Source organism: Taudactylus pleione, unplaced genomic scaffold (genome assembly GCF_031769625.1).
Source record: "Taudactylus pleione unplaced genomic scaffold, aTauple2 ptg000027l, whole genome shotgun sequence".
Taxonomy (NCBI): Eukaryota; Metazoa; Chordata; class Amphibia; order Anura; family Myobatrachidae; genus Taudactylus; species Taudactylus pleione.
Window position 1 is genome coordinate 217,627 of NW_028284429.1, and position 24,324 is coordinate 241,950.

At 46.8% G+C, this 24,324-nt stretch overlaps 1 protein-coding gene across 10 annotated transcripts in view; it reads left to right on the forward strand.

The window, feature by feature from the left end:
• Positions 1-24,324, forward strand: part of ANO5 (anoctamin 5) — a 73,048-nt gene that overhangs the window by 43,367 nt on the left and 5,357 nt on the right. For 7 of the 10 annotated variants that reach the window (XM_088451768.1, XM_088451769.1, XM_088451771.1 and 4 more), the window contains 15 exons: positions 463-576; positions 2,824-2,939; positions 3,226-3,360; positions 3,680-3,785; positions 3,885-3,945; positions 4,715-4,866; positions 7,177-7,257; positions 8,464-8,538; positions 10,491-10,713; positions 11,750-11,919; positions 13,682-13,779; positions 16,634-16,764; positions 19,086-19,291; positions 21,606-21,787; positions 23,642-23,747. In XM_088451768.1, the coding sequence (XP_088307894.1) occupies positions 463-576; positions 2,824-2,939; positions 3,226-3,360; positions 3,680-3,785; positions 3,885-3,945; positions 4,715-4,866; positions 7,177-7,257; positions 8,464-8,538; positions 10,491-10,713; positions 11,750-11,919; positions 13,682-13,779; positions 16,634-16,764; positions 19,086-19,291; positions 21,606-21,787; positions 23,642-23,747 (1,956 nt within the window). The remainder of the gene's footprint in view (positions 1-462; positions 577-2,823; positions 2,940-3,225; positions 3,361-3,679; positions 3,786-3,884; positions 3,946-4,714; positions 4,867-7,176; positions 7,258-8,463; positions 8,539-10,490; positions 10,714-11,749; positions 11,920-13,681; positions 13,780-16,633; positions 16,765-19,085; positions 19,292-21,605; positions 21,788-23,641; positions 23,748-24,324) is intronic. The other 3 variants (XM_088451772.1, XM_088451776.1, XM_088451773.1) reach the window with 2 other exon arrangements.

A 24,324-nucleotide genomic window follows, 5' to 3' on the forward strand; every position in this document is an offset into this window, starting at 1 on the left:
CGCTGTGTGAGGGGTGGGGGGATCGCTGTGCGAGGTGCTACCGGTCACCAGCATTTATCTACTAATCTACCCTCGCTCCAGTAATTGCCTCTTGACCCTCCCCCGTGTCTCCCTACACCGCCATTACATCACCTGTACCTTCCCCCGTGTCTCCCTATACCGCCATTACATCACCTGTACCTTCCCCCGTGTCTCCCTACACCGCCATTACATCACCTGTACCTTCCCCTGTGTCTCCCTACACCGCCATTACATCACCTGTACCTTCCCCCGTGTCTCCCTACACCGCCATTACATCACCTGTACCTTCCCCCGTGTCTCCCCCGATCTGTTCCTCGAGTTGGGAGCAGATTGCTGGTGTCAGGGATAGAGCGATGCATTCTAGCTGCGCTCCTCAGTATATGTGATGGTGCACTGCTCAGAGGGGGCTAGATTATTCTCTCATACTCTTTCTGATTGCAGGTGTATTACATCCTCTCCCGCTGCCCGTACGGAATATCGGAAGACAAGAGAAAGTTTGGATTGAAGAAGCTGTTAAACCATGGGACTTACAATGCCGCCTTTCCACTCCATGATGTGCGTATCACAGCTCTCCCAAAAACGCCATTATTTAGTCTGATAGCTTAATGCTGCGTTCCCAGAGCGCCATTCACTGAAGCGCTGCTCCCCCGGGGCTCTGCTTGTAAATGTTCTGCCACTAATGTTGTATGCAAAAGTTTTTGTACCCAGTCATATGGCTTGTGTTACTGTGGGCCTGCTTCAGAGGTGGAGACGTTTTCGGCTTGCGCCTGCATCTGAGTCGCACTGCGCACGATTCCCGACTGTTAGCGCTGTGGGGACACAGAACAATTATTATTATTATTGTTTTTTAATAAAGTGTTTTTTATTATGTTTGAAGGAGAAAGGGATGACCTGGATTGGGGTGGGTTGGATTTTGTGGTATGTTAGATGAATTGTTACTGTTTTGTGTTTATTATCTTATTCAGTGGATCAGGGACGCTGGGGATGAGTTTATGCAGCAAAGGGGCTTTGGCAGGGGGTGCAAGGGGTGGGCAAGCTATGGGGTCCAGCAAGTCACCCCCTGCACCATGACAAGTGTTTTTTTTTATTTATTTTACTTTTAAAACTCCCAAAGTGGCCGGATGAGCGATTGGCAGGGGGAGGGGGCGGAGCGACGGAGGGTGGGTGGCCCTTACTGACGTCAGACTTCAGGCTCCGCCCCCGGTACCTCCAGACAAGTGTAGAATGTACAATGATTGTACCAGGGGCGGAGCCTGAGTGTCTGACGTTAGTGAGGGCCGGCCATGCACCGCGGGGTTGTGGGTAGGGATTGGCCGCCTCTCCCAGCTGCAGAGCCTGTGAGAGGGCGTGTGCCGGCTTTCTTGCATTAGCGTCGGCAGTGTCAGCACCAGAGGCTGCTTCTCCTCCCTAAGCCCCACAAAGTGTAAGTAGTACTAAGGTAAAGGTGTGGCCTGTGCTGGGAGCTACAGGCAGCGAGGTAACCAGGAGGGATGAGGTCCGGAAAGGGGTCACTTTGCAATCCAAACTAATATACAAGCCTGTTATTGTTACTGCTGCAATATTACTGCATGTACAGTATATGTGTATATAAACCTATATACACCTATATATATGCATATACTCTGTTTGAGACCTGAGTTGGGGAGAGCCCCTTAAAAATTTTGCTATGGTGCCCACAAAGTTCTACTTACGCCCCTGGGCGTTGGGGAGTGACTTTGAGAGTATTGCTGGGAGGGGGAAGGGCGAGGGGCGAGGAGCATACAAGCTTTGCATTTGTGCCTCTAACATCACAACATACTTTGTACCTTCTAACCTGGGAGTAGCCCCTTCCTGCACCATTCCCTGTGGCTGTGGCTCCCACGAGACCCCACGGCATATCAGGTCCCCCCTCCTCATGCTTAGTGGCCGGCTGGGCAACCTTTCCTTAAACACTTCCCCTGTTTATCTTCCAATGTGTCCCTTATGGTTGTGGCCAGAGAGTACAGGTATTGCTTCACCAGTCAGCAGGTGTATGGGCACGAACGTTTGTGTACTTCAGGCGTTGGCTTTTGTGACGCGGTCATTGGAAAGGTCTCCATATAACGACCCCTGTCGGCTGGGCCAGTCTGCGGCTGCTGTGCGTATAGACACATTCCTCTGCTTTGTGACAGTCCGATATCGGTATTTTCCAAAATCTGCAAAAGTCAGACGGGTCGGAGTATTTATTCAGCTCTGGACCGATACCCACCTGCCTTATGCCTGTATTTGCTATAGAAAGATCCTTGTAGATGTGATAGACACAGAACATAGAATGTTAGGAGGAAGGGGCTTATTAACTGAGTAGGCAAAGAGTGAATGACAGACATGTAGACCTGCTCTACTGAGTTTCACCATCTTGCTCTTCATTCCTTTATTACTGGACACACATGAATTACACAGATTCTGTACTGACTTGAAGTCTCCATTTCACCTGGTGTTAATCAGCTACAGAACCTGTGATATCGCAGCGAGACCAGTCTCAGATTATACACCGCTGTTACGTTCCATAGTAAAGATGCAGAAAGTGATGATTTCAGCCATCTGTAATTTAGTCGGTGCGGTCATACGTTAATAAACGCCAATGGGATATCGGGGTAACACTGACCTGCGTATTACGGATTTGCGGTTTTGTAGATGTTAATTGAAGGAACATTCTAACATAATAGTTTGTTATAAAATGTTAGGATGTCACTAAATATACAATAATACATGTATAGAGATGTAATTCCTGCAGATAGCTGGCTGGTGTTGTACCGACGCTCTCTGTCTTGCTGGTCTCTGCAGTGTCAGTACTGGAAGAAGTCTCCGGAAGAGAAGTGCGACAATGAGAGGTATACACTGTACAAACATTGGGCCAGGTTTGGCAAATTCTACAAAGAGCAGCCCCTTGACCTCATTAGGTGAGCGGTAGGACATAGAATCGCTATAACGGAATCATTTATGTTATAATTAATAAGCGATCCTGCGGATTAGCTGTCGCTCCTGGACGTCCTCCGGCTGAAGCTCCTGTGAAGCTGATTACAGCCAAGATGCTGAAAGCTGACGGACTTCCTGCAGGTTCTCCGATGGCGCAATGCTCCATACTTGGATTCTTCGCTCATGAATATTCATGAATAATAAATAAAAATGTCATAGTTTAACAGCCCTGTTTTCTATTCCTGATTTGAGTCTTCTTTCTCCTTCCAGGAAATACTACGGAGAGAAGATCGGAATCTATTTTGCTTGGCTGGGTTTCTATACGGAAATGTTATTTTTTGCTGCTATTGTTGGATTTTTTTGCTTCCTCTACGGCTGGATAACCATGGACGAGAGCATCAGTAGGTAAGAGCATTGTGCTACAATGTAAACCAAAAATTCAAGCACGTCAGCGGGTTAAACGACTGACCCATCCCACTATTAGATTGATTGGCAGCTGGTGCTCGACTCAGACGAGATGCGAAGAAGCTCTTAAAGCCATAATCCCACGAAAAGTAAATGTGGCTGTTTTAAGAAGAAACTAATATTTACAGTTTCTCCTTGTTTAGTTTATTCAGGCTGCTATTAATGAGACTACCATGGCAACCACAGTCACATTGCATGTAACAGTGAGGAGAGAAGCTTTATAGCAGCTGTGTTTCATTGTATCATCTTGTGTCTGCAGTAAAGAAATCTGTGATAGGGACATTGGTGGTCAGATCATCATGTGTCCTTTGTGCGATCAGCGATGTGAATTTTGGAGGCTAAACGCCACCTGTGAACCCTCACAGGTCAGTGTCCCCCTCCCAGTACCTAGCCACCCCACTTTCCGTTGTGTATTCTATATGGTAAAAGGTCTCCTCTCTGATCTTCTTCTCTCTTGCCTGCAGTATTCTCATTTGTTTGACAATGTGGCTACGCTCTTCTTTGCGATATTCATGGGAATATGGGGTAAGTAGTCCCTCATTGCTCTGAGTATAGGATGGATAATATCATTGCACATTGGATTGGATTCTGTGACTGCTGAATGGATAAGATCTTGGCTGCAGGATAGGAAACAGAGAGTTGTAGTAAATGGAGAGTATTCGCGGGAGGGGAAGGGTACCAGTGGAGTACCCCAGGGATCTGTACAGACTAGATGGGCTAGGTGGTTCAGATCTGCCGTCACATTCTATGTTTCTATTGCTTATTAGACACAAGGAGACATTGGTGGAAACTGGTTCACTGCGACATGTGCTGTAACCCTTGGCAACCCCTCAGATCTTTCTCTATCTATTGATACGCTGCCACTTTCCATTGATCCCCCATAGAGTATGTCCCCTCCTGACCCGGACCTGGGGTATTTGCAACCTCTTTGTTATGTTCCAGTCTGAGTCTGGAACACGTCCTCTACGGAATTCTCCCCTCGTGGCCGCGCTCGGTGATCCGGTCATACAGCGATCCTACTATTCGCAATCCATTAGCTAATTTAATGCTGAATACAATAATATTCTCAGCACAATTACAAAGGAACAATTAAGGGTTCCTTGCCCATAGAGCTTACATTCTAGATTCATGTAAACCTCTATAGATGTGTAGTTTTGTATTGCTGTATCCCTTCAGTGTTCTGTGTAATGATAATATATGTGTGTATGCTATGTACAGCATTGTGTATTGTACATACATCTTCGGGGAGCTGGGCCCAGGTTTGGGGGTGCTCACTCCCTGTGTGGCTTTGCAGTGACTTTGTTCCTGGAGTTCTGGAAGCGGAGACAGGCCAGGCTGGAGTACGAGTGGGACTTGGTCGATTTTGAAGAAGAACAGCAACAACTTCAGCTAAGACCAGAATACGAAGCTAAATGCACTCAGAAGAAGAAAAACCCAGTTACTCAGGTAATGTCTGCGCTTCTGGAGAATGCCGGATTGTATCTGGTAAAATGTACCTGTCACGTACACACAGTGGAGGCAGCCATCTTGTGGACTGGAACAATATTCATTGAAAAGCAGCCTATGAAAACACAGGGAGTTAGTGACATCACTGAGAATGGCGCCTATTATAGCACTGGTAGTTAGTGACATCAATGATAATGGCGCCTATTATAACACTGGGAGTTAGTGACATCAATGAGAATGCAGCCTATGTAATCACTGGGAGTTAGTGACATCACTGAGAATGCAGTCTATGTAATCACTGGGAGTTAGTGACATCACTGAGAATGCAGCCTATGAAAACACTGGGAGTTAGTGACATCACTGAGAATGCAGTCTATGTAAACACTGGGAGTTAGTGACATCACAGAGAATGCAGCCTATGAAAACATTGGGAGTTAGTGACATCACTGAGCATGCAGTCTATGAAAACACTGGGAGTTAGTGACATCACTGAGAATGCAGTCTATGTAAACACTGGGAGCTAGTGACATCATTGAGAATGCAGTCTATGAAAACACTGGTAGTGACATCACTGAGAATGCAGTCTATGTAAACACTGGGAGTTAGTGACATCACAGAGAATGCAGCCTATGAAAACATTGGGAGTTAGTGACATCACTGAGCATGCAGTCTATGAAAACACTGGGAGCTAGTGACATCATTGAGAATGCAGCCTATGTAATCACTGGTAGTTAGTGACATCACTGAGAATGCAGTCTATAATCACTGGGAGCTAGTGACATCACTGAGAATGCAACCTATGTAAACACTGGGAGCTAGTGACATTACTGAGAATGCAGCCTATGAAAACACTGGGAGTTAGTGACATCACTGAGAATGCAGCCTATGAAAACACTGGGAGTTAGTGACATCACTGAGAATGCAGCCTATGAAAACACTGGGAGTTAGTGACATCACTGAGAATGCAGCCTATGAAAACACTGGGAGTTAGTGACATCACTGAGAATGCAGCCTATGTAATCACTGGGAGCTAGTGACATCACTGCGAATTCAGCCTATGAAAACACTTGGAGCTAGTGACATCACTGAGAATGCAGTCTATAATCACTGGGAGTTAGTGACATCACTGAGAATGCAGCCAATGTAATCACTGGGAGCTAGTGACATCACTGAGAATGCAGCCTATGTAATCACTGGGAGCTAGTGACATCACTGCGAATGCAACCTATGTAATCACTGGGAGCTAGTGACATCACTGAGAATGCAGCCTATGTAATCACTGGGAGTTAGTGACATCACTGAGTGCAGCCTATGTAATCACTGGGAGCTAGTGACATCACTGAGAATGCAGCCTATGTAATCACTGGGAGCTAGTGACATCACTGAGAATGCAGCCTATGTAATTGTAGTTAGTGACATCACTGAGTGCAGCCTATTAAATTACTGGGCATTATTGACATCACTGAGAATATAGCCTACAAAGTCACTATTACATCACAGCATTGGAGCATCCGACAGTCCAGCTATTGTTCTCTGGTATCCAGTGATAAAAGCAGTGTCCTGGGATGGGTTTAATGGCGGGAAGCCTAATGTGCAGAGTAAGTCTCAATGTCTACTTAGACTGCTCCCGTATGATTTTGGGAATATTATGAGCACTTGAATATTACCTTTGGTGACACTTTAATGTCAGGTGGGATTCCCATTCCATGTCTGTTACCTTTACACTGTTGTATAAAATGGTAACGTTATTGTTATTATTATTATTATTATTATTATTATTATTATTATTTTTCAGGTGCCTCGTTTCACTATACATATATTTTATTTTAATTTTATTAATTTTTTTTTTACTATATCAACATTTTTCAAACCTAACCATGAAACGTATTGAAATATGAACATATAGCATAATGTTTTGGCAGCAGCAGAGTTTTAAGTCTTCTTCAATGGAGTTTCTGGATATAAGTTTTTTTTTTTTTTTTTTTTTTTTAGTTTTTTCCTCTATAGCCCTAATGTGGCATATTAGCGTGTACCCAGGCAGCCATTTTGTGGGCTGAACCATTATTCCGCCAAAAAACTTGTTCGGCATTAGTGACATCGCTGATCGTGCTGCCTCGTGCCTCAGCCATGTTACTAGTCCCGAATAAGCTCCGAGCTCCTGACTACTATCCCCGCCCACAAAATGGCCGCCCCCTCCATGCATAGGCCATTGGTACACTGGTATAACCTGATTTTCTCGCTGTTCTTCATGGACCACTCTCTGACCTGTTGTTCTGGTTTCTGACACATTCAGCCTTTCTACATTTGTAGGAAATAGAACTGGTCATAAAGCGAAGTCCTGCAAATATCTGTGGGAAAATATGTCTGTGCTGGATGGCCATTGTGTTCTGGGTAAGAAGAGTGACCCGCGCCGCGGCCTCTCCAAAACCAAAACTAACCAGATTAACTGTCTCTGTGGGTTTTGCTACAAGAGTGACCAGGGTCTCTGGATTGGTTCTCACGCAATGTCGCCTTGTGGGAGGGTAAAAGGACGCTCTGGAAACCATCCTGTGCCGCTAAAATGTACTGGGAATAATACCCAGTACCCAGATCACTAATCCGCATAAACACCGTACATGGTATGTGCCCCAAAGACAAGTTACCGTCTCCTGAGACACAGATGAGATGGTCTAGAAATGGCACCATCTGCAGGCTGTAATATGGTACTACACTCACGTGATGCTCTTCACGGTGTCACACTCAATTTTTATAATACATTCCATGCAGCAGATTTTTATATAGGACCTGTTGGCTTGAGGGTGATTTTTCTATAGCTACATACTCGCTTATACCTTAACCTTATCCGCCTGGCGTAGGGTCTGCCAAACAAAGCAAGTAGCGCTCTATATTCATCCCATCCTTCCTGCAGGGGTACTGTCATGGTACAAGGGGGCGGCAGGCGAGTAACTGAGTGCTGTACAGTGAGCGATTGGTATACTGGGTGCGCCTGTTAATGGGCACTATCCCAAGGGAGCTATAATCCACGCCCCATTTACATTGTCATTCCTGCGGGTCTTCTTAATTTTCAGATATGATTTACGAGTGAGTAGATTCCAGCCCTTGTCTATAATAATACTTTGGCAGAGACCCTACCATAGGACCCCCACCATCTGTTGTATCCGGCTATAGAGCCAGGATCATCAATGTTTACCGATTTGTGTGGCTTCTCTTTCCCAGCGCAATCATCTTTATTTACAGTCTCTGCGTGTGATCTCCTGCGCTCCGGAGATAGCCGAACAGCAGAGGTTAAGCAGTACAGGTCCCAGCTATATGTGAGTGCCGGGGAGGGGTCCCCTATCAAGCACAATTATTGGGAAGGGAGCGGATCTGCTGAAAATCAACAATCGACCTGTAAAACACATTAAATAATTTAAACGTTTTGATTTTATTACGTATTTGCCATGCACACGAGCGGATTCTGCTCCGGTCCCTGTAACAGGATGGTTTCTCGGGTCTCTTTACCCCCCGCACAGCACTTGCCCACGTCCTATGTTCTACTTCGTGGTGAGCGTCTTTACTCGATGGTGAATTGCGGCCTTGCTTGCTTGCCTATTTCAGGAAATGGAACCTTACTTGCCCTTAACTAGCAAGGCGGCGCGGTTCTGCTTCTCCGGAACCACGGTGCTATTCTGGGTGAGCCATCTTTATTACTCCTAATACTTTCTTAACATCTGTCTGTGGTGTCGTCGTTCCCTGTAGTTCTGTCTGCTCTTTTATGCTTCACTGTTATAAATTCATTATTTACAATCCGATCTCAGTTATGTTCTGGTGACCCAGGTTCAGCAAATGCGCCAATATGAATTCTGCTATTTCAGTGTTGGACAAAGTTATATGGATTTAGGGGTCCCACGTGGTTCCCTTCTTCCCAGTATTGAGACTTACTGTATTCGCCACAACTATTGTACATGATACTGCACCAAGCACAATCTCATTTTGTTTAAAGCACTTTTCTAAATCATCATTGTTTTGTACTATGTAATATGTTTGTTTTTCTTAAACAGGAGTTTGGCGTTTTGTTTTGTCAGATGATGTCAGATGATCCCCCTGGAAATTAATTTAAAGGCACTAAACACAAGGGGCTGCCTCTTCCTCTGTGCCCGCACACTGGCGGCGCTGTCTGTCCCTCTGTGATTGCACAGTGGTAGCGCTGCCTATCCTACTGGGATGGTGCACAGTGACGGTGCTGCCTGTCCCATGTTTGCGACCCACTGGCTGTGCTACCTGTCCCTGTGTGATTGCACACTGGTGGCGCTGCCTTTCCTGCTGTGACAGCACACTGCTGGTGCTGCCTGTCCCTCTGTGATTGCACACTGGTGGCGCTGCCTTTCCTGCTGTGACAGCACACTGCTGGTGCTGCCTGTCCCTCTGTGATTGCACACTGGCGGTGCTACCTTTCCCTGTGTGACTGCACACTGGTGGCGCTGCTTTTCCTGCTGTGAAAGCACACGTGGTGCTGCCTGTCCCTCTGTGATTGCACACTGGTGGTGCTGCCTTTCCTGCTGTGACAGCACACTGGCTGTGCTACCTGTCACTCTGTGATTGCACACTGGTGGCACTGCCATTCCTGCTGTGACAGAACACTGTCTGTGCTACCTGTCACTCTGTGATTGCACACTGGTGGTGCTGCCTGTTCGCATTTCAGAGTGCAATCACCTGACTTAATGGTTAGAAATGATTTGTTACACATGATGCTCTCTCACTACTGAGACTTGTGCCCACTGCAAAACATTCATGATTTATGTAATTAGAACGTAAGACCTAACTTGCGCTTTTGTTTAGCCTGGGTACCAGAATGATTAGCACTTGGCAATGTATTGGAATGAGCTTGTTTAGTTTAATGATGACGTCAAATAAAATCTTAACAAAATATAATATTGCTGTAATTTCCCACTGAATATTAGTCTGCATAAGATATTTATTATCACTTTGAGGCATGAAATAATTTTGTTTACTGTTAAAGAGGTTATGCCCCGTCAGACCGCTTTTTCTCTGTGCGTATGCGACTTCTTGCAGTTTTAACTTTTTTTTTTGTCTTTTCTTCTGTGTTTTTAACCATCATTTAGATATCCGGATCTGTTCATTTTCCTAGCACTTGGATATGACTCAGAACGGCTCTGTGCATACAGCTGTATCCAATTAAAGACCAGAGCTGGTTTTGTTAGGTCCAAGGTCATCTAAGATAAACAAGTTGCCGTTATTATATTAAGACTTTGGATAAAAACACAAGGCAGGGGGAAGCTACAGCAATGTATTTAATTTACCTGACGGCCTACTTGTCAATTGACTAACTAAAGTTATCTGAGGGTGGAAAGTGTAGCAGTGGAAATCCATATATTCACCATTAAAATGTAGCCGCATCCATCACCGCGCCTTACCCTGCTCATTCCACCCCCGATAGATAAATATTGCTGTATTCTGCAGAGTATCTCACTTCACCCTCGCTTAAATCAGATTTTAATTTCACCCATAATAATTCACTAACCTTGTATAAGAGTCTGGCTTCTGTAGTGACGTATGACGATGCCAGTTATTATCCCTTGTCCTGCTGTCTCCTCCTATAACGCTGCGTCTTGTGTCCTCTGCAGATCTCCCTGATCATAGCCAGCATGATCGCGGTTATAGTGTATCGGCTGGCGGTCTATGCCGCGTTCGCCAGTGTCATGGAAAACAACCACGCGCTGGAACCGATCAGCGGATTGCTGACCCCTCAGTTGGCCACGTCGGTGACCGCGTCCTGCCTGAACTTTATTATGATCATGATCCTGAACTTTCTGTATGAACGCGTGGCTATCTGGATTACCGACATGGGTAAGATCGCCGGATTCAGTACTGGGTAATCATTGTGTGTGTGGGGGGTGGGGGGGGGGCACCTGGTTAGCGGAAGATGAGTGAGAAGGGAATTGCTGGTCAGATTGCTAACGGAGCATTGCCGAATAATCCTGTATATTACCGGACCAGCGCGGCGTTACCTGGGGCCTGAGACCTGGGCAAACTTATACCGAGATCAGCCGGTACAACGTGGCCAAATGATATGGTTCTAAGGGTGCTATGTAGGGAGAGATCGTGATCGTTACGGCTCTATCTGAGAGAAGACTGGCTTGTGATTATTAATGTAGCACCCACATATTGCGTATCACCGTACAGAATTCTAATTTCCCTACTACAATACACACCCTTATCGAAATCAGTCAAATCTCTATTGGGGATGTTAGTAAGGGCGGTCGGAAGATCTCATCCAGTTTTCTAACCACATGGGGCTTATTTGCACAGTCGCTGTACACTAGCCCCGAGCGCCAGGATCGACCTCTTGGAGGCAGTTTAGGTGATTAGAGGATTAATCTCGTACCCGTAACAAAACTCACAGACATCAGACTATAGTGGTAGAAGGAAATTCCCTCTGTGTCCCAGGCTTTTGTTTGGACAAGGACAGACGTGTAGTATGTGTTACACACATGGAAAGATTTAACAACCATCTGCTACATTGTATCTGCCACCAAGAAGTAGTCACACGTGTGTGTTAGAATCTGTGAATAGAACAAAGCACGTCCGTCCGTCCTCAGGGCAGTTGTGTAACCACACATGACATTGTCTAGACGGGTTATTGTGTATATCCAGAAACGTGTGTGATAAAACTCTGTACATGCGTGTGGGACAATGTGCTCCCTTCTGTAGATTATATCTATATATTACACGTCCGGAGTACAGTGACCATATTAAAGAACGAGATTAATTGCAGTTTGCTCTTTATACATATCAGGCTGACTGTGACTTCTATATCCGTAATATATAGACATTGTATCAAGGGCGATCGCTTCATGGATTTTATTTATTCCTTTATAATTAGAGATCCCCAGAACTCACCTGGAGTACGAAAACCGTCTCACCATGAAAATGTTCCTCTTTCAGTTTGTCAATTACTATTCGTCGTGTTTCTACGTGGCTTTCTTCAAGGGCAAGTTTGTGGGTTTCCCCGGAGAGTACACCTATATGTTCAGCCGCTGGCGCAATGAAGAGGTGAGTCAGACGCCGTTTACACCAAACTCCTGGCTCTAATCCGGTCATTCCCGGGTGAGACCCGGGTCAGACCCTGTTTACACTGCACCTTAGACTGGGGTCATTCCCAGGTAGCCCCGTGCACACTGATACCCGGATCTGCTCTGCTAAACTTGTGAGGTCATATAAACTGGGTGCTGACCGCTCCATAGCCGCCAATCAGCCCATTATAGGCGTGACCCGGGTTGGACTGTGCACACCACCCTGTAATCTCACTCGTTACAGTGCCCAACCCTGCTCGCTAACCGGGTTGAATTAGTGGGGCACTCAACCCGGGTTGTTGTTCAAGGACCCTTTCGCACCGAGCCGCGACCTGGGTTGGCCCGGCAATAACCCAGGTTATCAGATGACTGTGTGCGCTTTTCCGACACCTGCACAGGTAATTCTCCCGTGGCTAAAAGCAGACATAAGGGGGTCCGTGTACAGGCTCCGATCGGGCCCCTTCCTCTCCGGTGGTGTAGTAGACTCTGGCATTGTGCGTAACGGACGTCAAATGCGCGAGGGACCAGACATAAACCATATTAAACCCGGGGACTATCCAGTGTTTATAGTTGGTTCCATGTGCTCTGGTTGGCCAGTCCTCCTAGTGATCTGCAGATATTTATATAACGCACATGTATTATACAGCTTTTATTTATGTAGCGCACATGTATTATACAGCACTTATTTATGTAGCGCACATGTATTATACAGCACTTATTTATGTAGCGCACATGTATTATACAGCACTTATTTATGTAGCGCACATGTATTATACAGCACTTATTTATGTAGCGCACATGTATTATACAGCACTTATTTATGTAGCGCACATGTATTATACAGCAGTTATTTATGTAGCGCACATGTATTATACAGCAGTTATTTATGTAGCACACATGTATTATACAGCAGTTATTTATGTAGCACACATGTATTATACAGCAGTTGTTTATGTAGCGCACATGTATTATACAGCAGTTGTTTATGTAGCGCACATGTATTATACAGCAGTTGTTTATGTAGCGCACATGTATTATACAGCAGTTGTTTATGTAGCGCACATGTATTATACAGCAGTTGTTTATGTAGCGCACATGTATTATACAGCAGTTATTTATGTAGCGCACATGTATTATACAGCGCCTATTTATATAGCGCACATGTATTATACAGTACTTATTTATGTAGCACATATGTATTATACAGCGCTTATTTATGTAGCGCACATGTATTACGCAGCGCTTATTTATGTAGCGCACATGTATTACGTTGCGCTTATTTATGTAGCGCACATGTATTACGCAGCGCTTATTTATGTAGCGCACATGTATTACGTTGCGCTTATTTACGTAGCGCACATGTATTACGTAGCACTATATAGTGATGACATCATCCCCAGGGGAGCTTACAATCTATATTCCCTGTCATATAGACACATGTATACACTAGAATTAACTTTATCAGAGGCCAGTTACCTTACCAGTATGTTTTTGGAGTGTGGGAGGAAACCTGTGCAAACACATGGTGAGCATACAAACTCCACACAGACCCCTTGTTGGGCTGTGCAGCAGCAATACTAACCACTGTCCCACCGTGCAGCATATATGGATTCGTATTCTGAGGTCCAATCGCCTTTTGCCGATCACGTTGTAGGACAGTGTACCTCCAGTCAAATGTACAACCAACAACAAAGCTATAATACAACTAGATAGGAGCGTCACCTTTTATATACTCATTTCAGTGTGACCCGGCCGGCTGCCTGATAGAGCTCACCACTCAGCTCACCATTGTAATGGCTGGAAAGCAGATCTGGGGGAATATCCAGGAGGCCTTTGTTCCGTAAGTAGCGTCTTTTTATCTCTCGTTTTTTAAAGTTTAACAAATAACTCAGATGACCAGAGTCAGGTAGACAAGGTGAGGATGTCAGAGATTTATGTAACAGCCATATTGCCAAGCCTGCATATTAAGCTGATCGGTTATAGGATTGTGGTCTAAAGGTCCAGGGTAAACCTGTGTGCTCCAGAGTCTGTATATGGGAGACTGCGCTGAGTAATGTGATATGTGACACCTGTATATCTGTGTGCTCCTGAGTCTGTATATGGGAGACTGCGCTGAGTAATGTGATCTGTGACACCTGTATATCTGTGTGCTCCTGAGTCTGTATATAGGAGACTGCGCTGAGTAATGTGATGTGTGACACCTGTATATCTGTGTGCTCCTGAGTCTGTATATAGGAGACTGTGCTGAGTAATGTGATATGTGACACCTGTATATCTGTGTGCTCCTGAGTCTGTATATGGGAGACTGCGCTGAGTAATGTGATATGTGACACCTGTATATCTGTGTGCTCCTGAGTCTGTATATAGGAGACTGCGCTGAGTAATGTGATATGTGACACCTGTATATCTGTGTGCTCCTGAGTCTGTATATAGGAGACTGCGCTGAGTAATGTGATATGTGACACCTGTATATCTGTGTGCTCCTGAGTCTGTATATGGGAGACTGTGCTGAGTAATGTGATAAGTGACACCTGTATATCTGTGTGCTCCTGAGTCTGTATATGGGAGACTGCGCTGAGTAATGTGATATGTGACACCTGTATATCTGTGTGCTCCTGAGTCTGTATATGGGAGACTGCGCTGAGTAATGTGATATGTGACACCTGTATATCTGTGTGCTCCTGAGTCTGTATATGGGAGACTGTGCTGAGTAATGTGATATGTGACACCTGTATATCTGTGTGCTCCTGAGTCTGTATATGGGAGACTGCGCTGAGTAATGTGATATGTGACACCTGTATATCTGTGTGCTCCTGAGTCTGTATATGGGAGACTGCGCTGAGTAATGTGATATGTGACACCTGTATATCTGTGTGCTCCTGAGTCTGTATATGGGAGACTGCGCTGAGTAATGTGATATGTGACACCTCTTATATCTGTGTGCTCCTGAGTCTGTATATGGGAGACTGCGCTGAGTAATGTGATATGTGACACCTGTATATCTGTGTGCTCCTGAGTCTGTATATGGGAGACTGCGCTGAGTAATGTGATATGTGACACCTGTATATCTGTGTGCTCCTGAGTCTGTATATAGGAGACTGTGCTGAGTAATGTGATATGTGACACCTGTATATCTGTGTGCTCCTGAGTCTGTATATAGGAGACTGCGCTGAGTAATGTGATATGTGACACCTGTATATCTGTGTGCTCCTGAGTCTGTATATAGGAGACTGCGCTGAGTAATGTGATATGTGACACCTGTATATATGTTTGCTCCTGAGTCTGTATATAGGAGACTGCGCTGAGTAATGTGATATGTGACACCTGTATATCTGTGTGCTCCTGAGTCTGTATATGGGAGACTGCGCTGAGTAATGTGATATGTGACACCTGTATATCTGTGTGCTCCTGAGTCTGTATATGGGAGACTGCGCTGAGTAATGTGATAGGTGACACCTGTATATCTGTGTGCTCCTGAGTCTGTATATGGGAGACTGCGCTGAGTAATGTGATATGTGACACCTGTATATCTGTGTGCTCCTGAGTCTGTATATGGGAGACTGCGCTGAGTAATGTGATAGGTGACACCTGTATATCTGTGTGCTCCTGAGTCTGTATATGGGAGACTGCGCTGAGTAATGTGATATGTGACACCTGTATATCTGTGTGCTCCTGAGTCTGTATATGGGAGACTGTGCTGAGTAATGTGATATGTGACACCTGTATATCTGTGTGCTCCTGAGTCTGTATATAGGAGACTGCACTGAGTAATGTGATATGTGACACCTGTATATCTGTGTGCTCCTGAGCCTGTATATAGGAGACTGCGCTGAGTAATGCGATATGTGACACCTGTATATCTGTGTGCTCCTGAGTCTGTATATGAAGCACAACGGAACTCTGAATAAAACAAAGCTGCTGCCGCTACATTGTTGCACTTTGTAGACAGATTCAGGGCCTCAGTCCCTCACAGATATACAAGTTTTGCGTATTGAATTAACCAGCAGAGTCTCCTGGTGCGTCCTATTCACATCGCATTTTCGTCAAGAAGACGCCCGGCGCTAGCAGAGTCTCACAGGATCTGGAGCGCTGATGATAATCTCTTGCTAACAATTTTGCGGCTGACCTGTCGCTGGCGTTATGCACTGCAGGACATGTCGGAGAAGACCCCTCCCTTTGGTATAAATAAATCGGAAAGGTGGTTCCATTGATCCTTACTGAGATCCTGTGTAAGGGGGATGTAGGGGCGTATAGGTAAGGATGTGTAAGGGGGATGTAGGGGCGTATAGGTAAGGATGTGTAAGGGGGATGTAGGGGCGTATAGGTAAGGATGTGTAAGGGGGATGTAGGGGCGTATAGGTAAGGATGTGTAAGGGGATGTAGGGGCGTATAGGTAAGGATGTGTAAGGGGATGTAGGGGCGTATAGGTAAGGATGTGTAAGGGGATGTAGGGGCGTATAGGTAAGGATGTGTAAGGGGATGTAGGGGCGTATAGGTAAGGATGTGTAAGGGGGATGTAGGGGCGTATAGGTAAGGACGTGTAAGGGGGATGTAGGGGCGTATAGGTAAGGATGTGAGATAGGGGAGTAGTTTGAGGGTTGATAAATGTATTCTCATTGTTTAATGGTGCCTTTGAGTACCGGCTTTCTGTTCCGTGCCAGTCCCTAAAACGTGCGCGCTGTCCTCTCTTACAGGTGGATATGGAACTGGTGGAGGAGACGGAAAACCAGCAACAGCCCCGAGAACTTATACAGCCGCTGGGAGCAGGACTACGACATGCAGATCTTTGGTCCTTTGGGCCTGTTCTATGAATATCTAGAAATGGGTAAGAATTACAGCGGAGCGGCGCCCGGCAGTGACATCACAGCTGTATGCGCGAGTACAATGGTCCTTGTGTAACGTAAGACTAGGATGAAACGTCGCCTCGCGGCCTCATTGGTACATGATGGTTTTGCGGGGTGTGTACATTGCACCCACCGAGTGACTCCATTCCGGCTCCTATTCCCTTGTCACACAGCTCAGGGTCCGCAAACGGGGAGAGAAATCCTTTAATGGGACTTTATTTCTATACAGGATTTATAACGATTTGTGTGTAGAATATTAGCACAAATGTATATATCGCTGTGATAGTGGGACAAACCTAGATCAGAGCAGCCCCCACTCCCTAGTGACAGGGGAGACCATTACCGTATATACTCGAGTATAAGTCGACCCGAATATAAGCCGAGGTACCTACTTTTACCACAAAAATTGGGAAAACTTATTGACTCAAGTATAAGCCTAGGGTGGGAAATGCAGCAGCTACTGGTAGTAATCCCCCCTCTGGTACTGCCCCCAGTAGTAATATTCCCCCTCTGGTACTGCCCCCAGTAGTAATATTCCCCCTCTGGTACTGCCCCCAGTAGTAATATTCCCCCTCTGGTACTGCCCCCAGTAGTAATATTCCCCCTCTGGTACTGCCCCCAGTAGTAATATTCCCCCTCTGGTTGTGCCCCCAGTAGTAATACCCCCTTGGTAGTGCCCCTAGTAGCAATATCCCCCCTGGTAGTGCCCCCAGTAGTAATATTCCCCCTCTGGTACTGCCCCCAGTAGTAATATTCCCCCTCTGGCAGTGCCCCCAGTAGTAATATTCCCCCTCTGGCAGTGCCCCCAGTAGTAATATTCCCCCTCTGGTACTGCCCCCAGTAGTAATATTCCCCCTCTGGTAGTGCCCCCAGTAGTAATATTCCCCCTGGTAGTGCCCCCAGTAGTAATATTCCCCCTGGTAGTGCCCCTAGTAGCAATATCCCCCCTGGTAGTGCCCCCAGTAGTAATACCCCCCCCCCGGTACTGCCCCCAGTAGTAGCCCCCCCAGTAGTCCACGCTCCTGGTCCCGACGCTGCTATCAGCTCCTCCGGCAGCTTTGCATTATGACGAATGACGACGTCTCTCCCATTACCCACTGCGGGAGCTGGAAGATGGCTCTGGCAGTGGGAGCAGCAGCAGCCGATGAGTCTGACAGACTCTCAGCGGCTGCTGATTACACCAAACACACAGCTGCCGGCTCCGGCGGCTGTGTGTTTGGCAGTGTGTAGCGCTGACCGAACTCCGTCCGGTCAGCGCTACATGCGCGGTGCAGCTGTGTCACAGAGACACAGTGCACCGCGGCCCGCATGGTACGCTACTCAGCTGCGTACCATGCGGGCATGACTCGGGTATAAGCCGAGGGGGGGCTTTTTCAGCACAAAAAATGTGCTGAAAAACTCAGCTTGTACTCGAGTATATACGGTAATAAGTGTAACTAATGTGTATTGTAAAATGTGACTCTAAGTTGGGAGCAATACATATAAAGCCAGTACCCGTTCCCCCGGACAGACCTTGCTGCAATACAAGGGGGAAATACATTTATTATTCTGCATGCAGGGAAAATACTGGCTGCTTGTGCATGTAGCTCAGAGATGTTGGTGACACCTAACCCTCCCCCCCAGGACCCTAAACCTAACACTCCCCGGTGGTGCCTAATCCCCCCCCCCTTCCCACACCCTAATCCTAACCCTCCAGGCAGGGGGTGGGTAACCCTAAACTCCGCCCACCCCGGTGGTGCCTAATCCCACCTTCCCGAACCCTAAACCTAACCCTCTTGTAGGGGGGGGAGTGAGTAACACATAATGCTCTTTTATGTGTGATAATTGTGTAGTAGATTTTGCGATGTGACAAATCCACACAACGAGACTGCGCTGATTAATTTGATGTGCGACACTTGTGCATCCGTGCGCCATGTGTGAATCTGTATAGGAAATACTACGATGCAGCGGCCGCAGCTTTTTTCACACTAAGTTCCGTTGTGCTTCACCGGTGACTTTGTACATACATAGAACTAATTCCTGTGCGGATAAAGCTGGGGCGCGGCGTCTCTGGTACAGAGTGAGTGGTGTTACGCTGGGTCTGCGGTGCGAGACGGAAATGTAAAGAAAAGTCACTGCGCTATACTGCTCTGTGCGGCTCAGTGTCGCCGGGCATCTGATGGCGCATGGCGTATTGAGGCGGAGTATATTTGGTAACACTCCTGGGAACAGAGGGCTCTCCCCTGCACATTACAGATATGTATCACTGTAAGTGTTACATGTATCCCCTGTATGTAACCTGTATCTCGTTATTCTCTTACAGTGATTCAGTTTGGGTTCATCACGCTGTTCGTGGCATCTTTCCCGCTGGCGCCGCTCCTCGCTCTGCTCAACAACATCCTGGAAATTCGCGTTGACTCGTGGAAACTGACCACACAATTTAGACGCCCGTTTGCGGCCAAGGCTCACAGCATCGGGGTGTGGCAGGAGATCCTGAACGCGATGGCCATTCTGTCCGTCGTGACCAACGTGAGTACCCCGAATTTCTGTCCGGTCATCTGGGTATTCTAGAGCCATAAGAGGTGGCGCAATGACTGGGTGACAGCTGAATTGTGTGAATTCAGAACATGCAGACAGGCAGACACACACTACAACTTTTAATAATTGATTGACCAATCCAGAAGACGTTCTGTATCAAAGTATTACAAGTTTTATTAGAAGAAATATCAGAGCCTCTGCATGAAGTACAGTATAGCTGAGCTCCGCTATCAGTCATTCAGTCCTGAATACCGGGCCTGATTCAGACCCGGTCTCGAGCGCTGAGCACTCGCAACCGGATCGATGGTGGCCCAGAGCGCATGCGCACGACTGAGCCGGCTCCGTCGTGCGCATGCGTGAGACCCGGACAGCAACGGGCAATCCGTCGCCCCGGGTCTCGCACCACAGGGGGCGTGCTGTCGATGTTGAGTGAGAACGCCTACCGTTTGGGGGCGGCCCCACTGACATCACGAGTGATGTCAGTGGGAGAGCTGTCGGCTCTGTTTGAGCCGAAAGCTCTCTGGGGCTTGCGGCCATGAGACCCTACCACAAGGGTCTCGTCGCAAGCCCGATGGTCGCGATGGTCATTGCTGTGGGTGCCACAGCAATGCGAGTGGCCAGGAGGCCGCTCCATAAAAAAGAAAGAAAAGTCGCCCTGATTCAGAGCGAGCGCTCTGTGAGAACGTCCGGCTCTGAATCAGGGCCACAGTGCCTTCACCAGCAGACAAAGCAACAGTAGGACTAACACCGGATGTCGTCCTGAATACATCGAACAGTATACACTCATCAGTCCAAGGATATGTTCCTCTAAATACACTATGGGCCGGATTCAATCAGGTGCTAAATCGTCTGATTTTCGCCTAAAAACAGGTGAAAACTGGTAGGTGCAATAAAGAAAAGGCTAAAATAGGCGAAAAAGTCAGGACATGCAGGAAATTAATTTAGAAGTGTATTATTGGCCATAATAAAAGTATTTAGGGTACTTAAATTGCGTTGGTTGGTGGTAATTTGCGTATATGAAAAAAATAATAGAAAGCAATTTTTTTTTTTTCAGGAAATTACTGTTCCATGTACATTGGGGGTACGTTAAAATGGGTGCAAGTATATTTTTGTGTGATGTAAAAGCGCACTTTTAAAAACGCCTGCTGCAACCATGTGCAATGTTTAAAACACTTGACGTATCCATATCGCCCACCGAAATACCAGACCCAATAGGTTAAACCCATTTTCATAGTTTTTGGTTTGTTTTTTTTACCCAAAATTTGAAAAGTATTTTTTTTGCCAAATTACGAAAAACTTTTGGGGTAATTTAACAATAAGGGGGGGATGTCCTAAAGGGTTCTGAAAATTTTTAGGCAAAAATAGGTATTTTGCATTTTTTTTTCACCTGGTCTGGGATGGTGAAAACTTTTTGCCTGTTTTACACTATCCGATTATCGCCGATGCGATAATTTGCCGTGTTATTGCCTGCGATAAAATCGGACGATTTTGCACCTAATTGAATCCAGCCCTATGTCTCATTTGGCGCTCCTTAGAATGGTGGTTATGGGATGTTGGTCAGTATAAATGGCTTAGTGAATAGACCCGTGTCGGCCGTCTCTCCCGGCCCTTCCTCCCTGTGTCGGCCGTCTCTCCCGGCCCTTCCTCCCTGTGTCGGCCGTCTCTCCCGGCCCTTCCTCCCTGTGTCGGCCGTCTCTCCCGGCCCTTCCTCCCTGTGTCGGCCGTCTCTCCCGGCCCTTCCTCCCTGTGTCGGCCGTCTCTCCCGGCCCTTCCTCCCTGTGTCGGCCGTCTCTCCCGGCCCTTCCTCCCTGTGTCGGCCGTCTCTCCCGGCCCTTCCTCCCTGTGTCGGCCGTCTCTCCCGGCCCACTTCTGCCATTCACAGGAGAAAACAAGCCACCGTTGTATATATTTATTGCACATTTTATTATTTTGATCATTTGTCTCTGCAGAGCCTTTAAGTATCAGCGTATCTATAATTTTATATATATTTATTTATATAGCGCAAACACATTCTGCAACGCTTTACACAGCTTACACTCTATATTCCCTGCCACATGCTCACACGCACGCACGTACGCGCGCGCACACACACACACACACACTAGGGGTAATTCTCTTAGTTAGCAGTTAGTTACCCTCCCATGGTGTTTTGGAATGTGGGTGACGCCAGAGCACCTGGACGAAATGAATGCAGACACAGGAGAACATACAAACTCCACACAGATGGGGCAGGAATTGACCACAGGGCTACGCGGAGGTAACGCTAACCACTTTCATCTTTTCACCGGATTGTCTTGTGTTTCAGGCTTTTATTGTCGCCTTTACCTCCGACATGATCCCCCGCCTGGTGTTCTATTACGCCTACACGGAAAACGACGGCTCCCCCATGTCCGGCTATATCAGCAGCAGCCTGTCCGTGTTTGACGTCAGCGACTTCAGGAACATCAGCATGCCGCTGGAAAACGAAATGAACGTCACGTTCTGCAGGTGCACTGCGCAGGGTTTAGTTCTTGTGTTTCACTTTTATTTCTTTCTTTCTTTATTGTTTCTTAATTTCTTCTCATATATCCTGTATGTAGGGATCATCCCCCATATACAGTGACACGTTTCATTCTGAGATAAAAGTAACTAAATAATTTATTTCCCGTGGCTATAAGAGGCCACGAGGTGACGTTGGCCCGGAATTCACGGATGTATATCGCGCCATTCTTGGAAGAAACATCCTTCATGTTTAGCACACGTGGGCTTACAGGCCGGGCCGCAGGCACACAGAGGACACGCTATACACGCTTACATACCAGGGTAGCCCTGTCTCACATGATTAGATCTTACTGTACTCACTTGAGGGATCTGTCGCAGACGGGGCTAAGCAGTCTTAGTACATAAGCCTATTACAGCCTGAAAGGGTAAAGCTACAGAGAGAACTGAAGCAAATAATATCATATTTCTGCAGTATTGTACAATAGAAATTGGATCATTCTAAGCTACTTAGATGTCTATTTATAAAGCAAGATAAGTAATGCAGAATTACGGCTCTAATTCCTAAGTTCTGTCCATATTTGGTGCAGAATACCTGATTCTGCCATCGGGCCGTACAGCTCTGGGGACAGGGACCGGTCAGCATTACTTACACAGACATGACAATAATAATTATTGCTCATAAACGTTTACTGGTGTAAATAAACTAACTTGTGTAAAGTTTCTAACCTACCTACTTGTGAGCTTCAGATTTTGGCTGAAAAGAATGACGTCAATTTAAAAAGGTGCTACATATATTTCCCACATACACCTATCCTCAAATCGCGCCACATAGCCCCCTGCTTAGCGAGCTGCTGACTTTGCGATTTATCTGCGCCAAACCGGTAACCCTAAGTATGGAGTACACTATGGGGCTTATGTAATAGGTTGCGGACTAAGGCCCTCATTCAGAGCCGTACGCTTTGAGCAGAGCGCACGCTCTGAATGAGGGCCGGGCTCCATTTTCATGGAGCGTCCTCCTGGACGCTCGTATAGCTGTGGGTCACCACCCACAGGCTATACGAGCGTGCTTTGTGATGGCCGCGATGGTCGAGACCATCGCGACCATCTAAATTGCGAGCCGGAGCCTGCGGTTGAGGTTTTCAACCGCAAGCTCCGGAGTGATTTTGGCTCTATCAGAGCCAAAATCACTCCCACTGATGTCAGTGGGCCGGCTTCTGACGGGAGGCGTTCCCGTGGGAACGCCCCCGTCAGGGAGGCACGCCCCCGGCACGCCCACCAAAGGGGGCGTGCTGTCAATCAACATTGACAGCACGCCCCCTTTGATCGGACACAACGAGCTCCCTCCGTCGTGCGCATGCTCAGTGCATAACATCGACCCACTTGCGAGCGGACAGCCGCTCGCGAGTGGGTCTGAATCAGGCCCTAAGATGCAAAACTGATAAAAACGTACACAATCCAGGGTAAAAAGGCGAAAGACCGGTCCGATATCAGTGACCCGCGCCGCGAATCGTTATGCCTAATCTGCGAATTTATACTAATTCCTGCACCACAAAAATCTAATCCTTAGCCCCTAGTACGCTATATGCGAACGGAGGCGTAAAATCAAGGAGAAAGTATCAGCATCAAGGAAATAGTGCGCAGCAGGGGAATGGCGCCAGGCGTCTTACACCACAAAAGGGATATGTGCATGAGGATACGTGTAGCGCGGTCTCTCGCCGCACCCTCTGTACTCACCTGGCTGTTAGCACTTACCAACACCTGAGATCACATTTGCCATTAATAGTCGGCACTGTCTGACCAAGTCTGCACAGGTATGGGAGGCTCATTGTTCTCACTGTCGCTTTGTTTCCTGTTCCCTAGGTACAGAGATTATCGCTATCCCCCCGACCACGAGAAGAGATACATGCACACCATGCAGTTCTGGCATATACTAGCTGCAAAAATGGCATTTATAATAATTATGGAGGTAGGTGCTCTTTCCTCGGTGCTCGGCGCGGTTAGACCGTACGTTCCGTTTATTCTTGTATCGGTGCCGTTCCAGTGATGCCAAACAGTTGTTTTGTATTTTGCAAACCTTGCTGACTATTTGGCTTCGATGTAACTCCTCTAAATAGGGGCTCAATTACTTACGTGCAAAACCATTTACCTGGCAGGTTAGCGGATCAGACCTCGGGGATCCGGTCAGCACTTCCCCTGGAGAGAGCAATAGAGCTCGTATGGGATCCTTTCTAGAGATGAGGGCAATAACTTCTGTGGGTGCTCGCTGACGTTCCCACTGCTCCCACAAAGTGCCTACCAGTAGGACAGTGTTCTGTCTGACGGCCGTCTGCTCGTGACTGTAGCCAAGAAAGGGTTGAACAGTATATTGTCACCAAGTGGATATCCCTAGTTCCACCAGATGACAATTCACCGCTGACGTCTGTCACTTGTCATCTTCAGGAAATCCCTAGTTCCACCAGACGTTTTACCAAATAAGCTTCTACTCCAGGACCCCAGTCATTATGTAGCTGCCCTTGGCCGCCATTGCTGGTAATGTACTGATT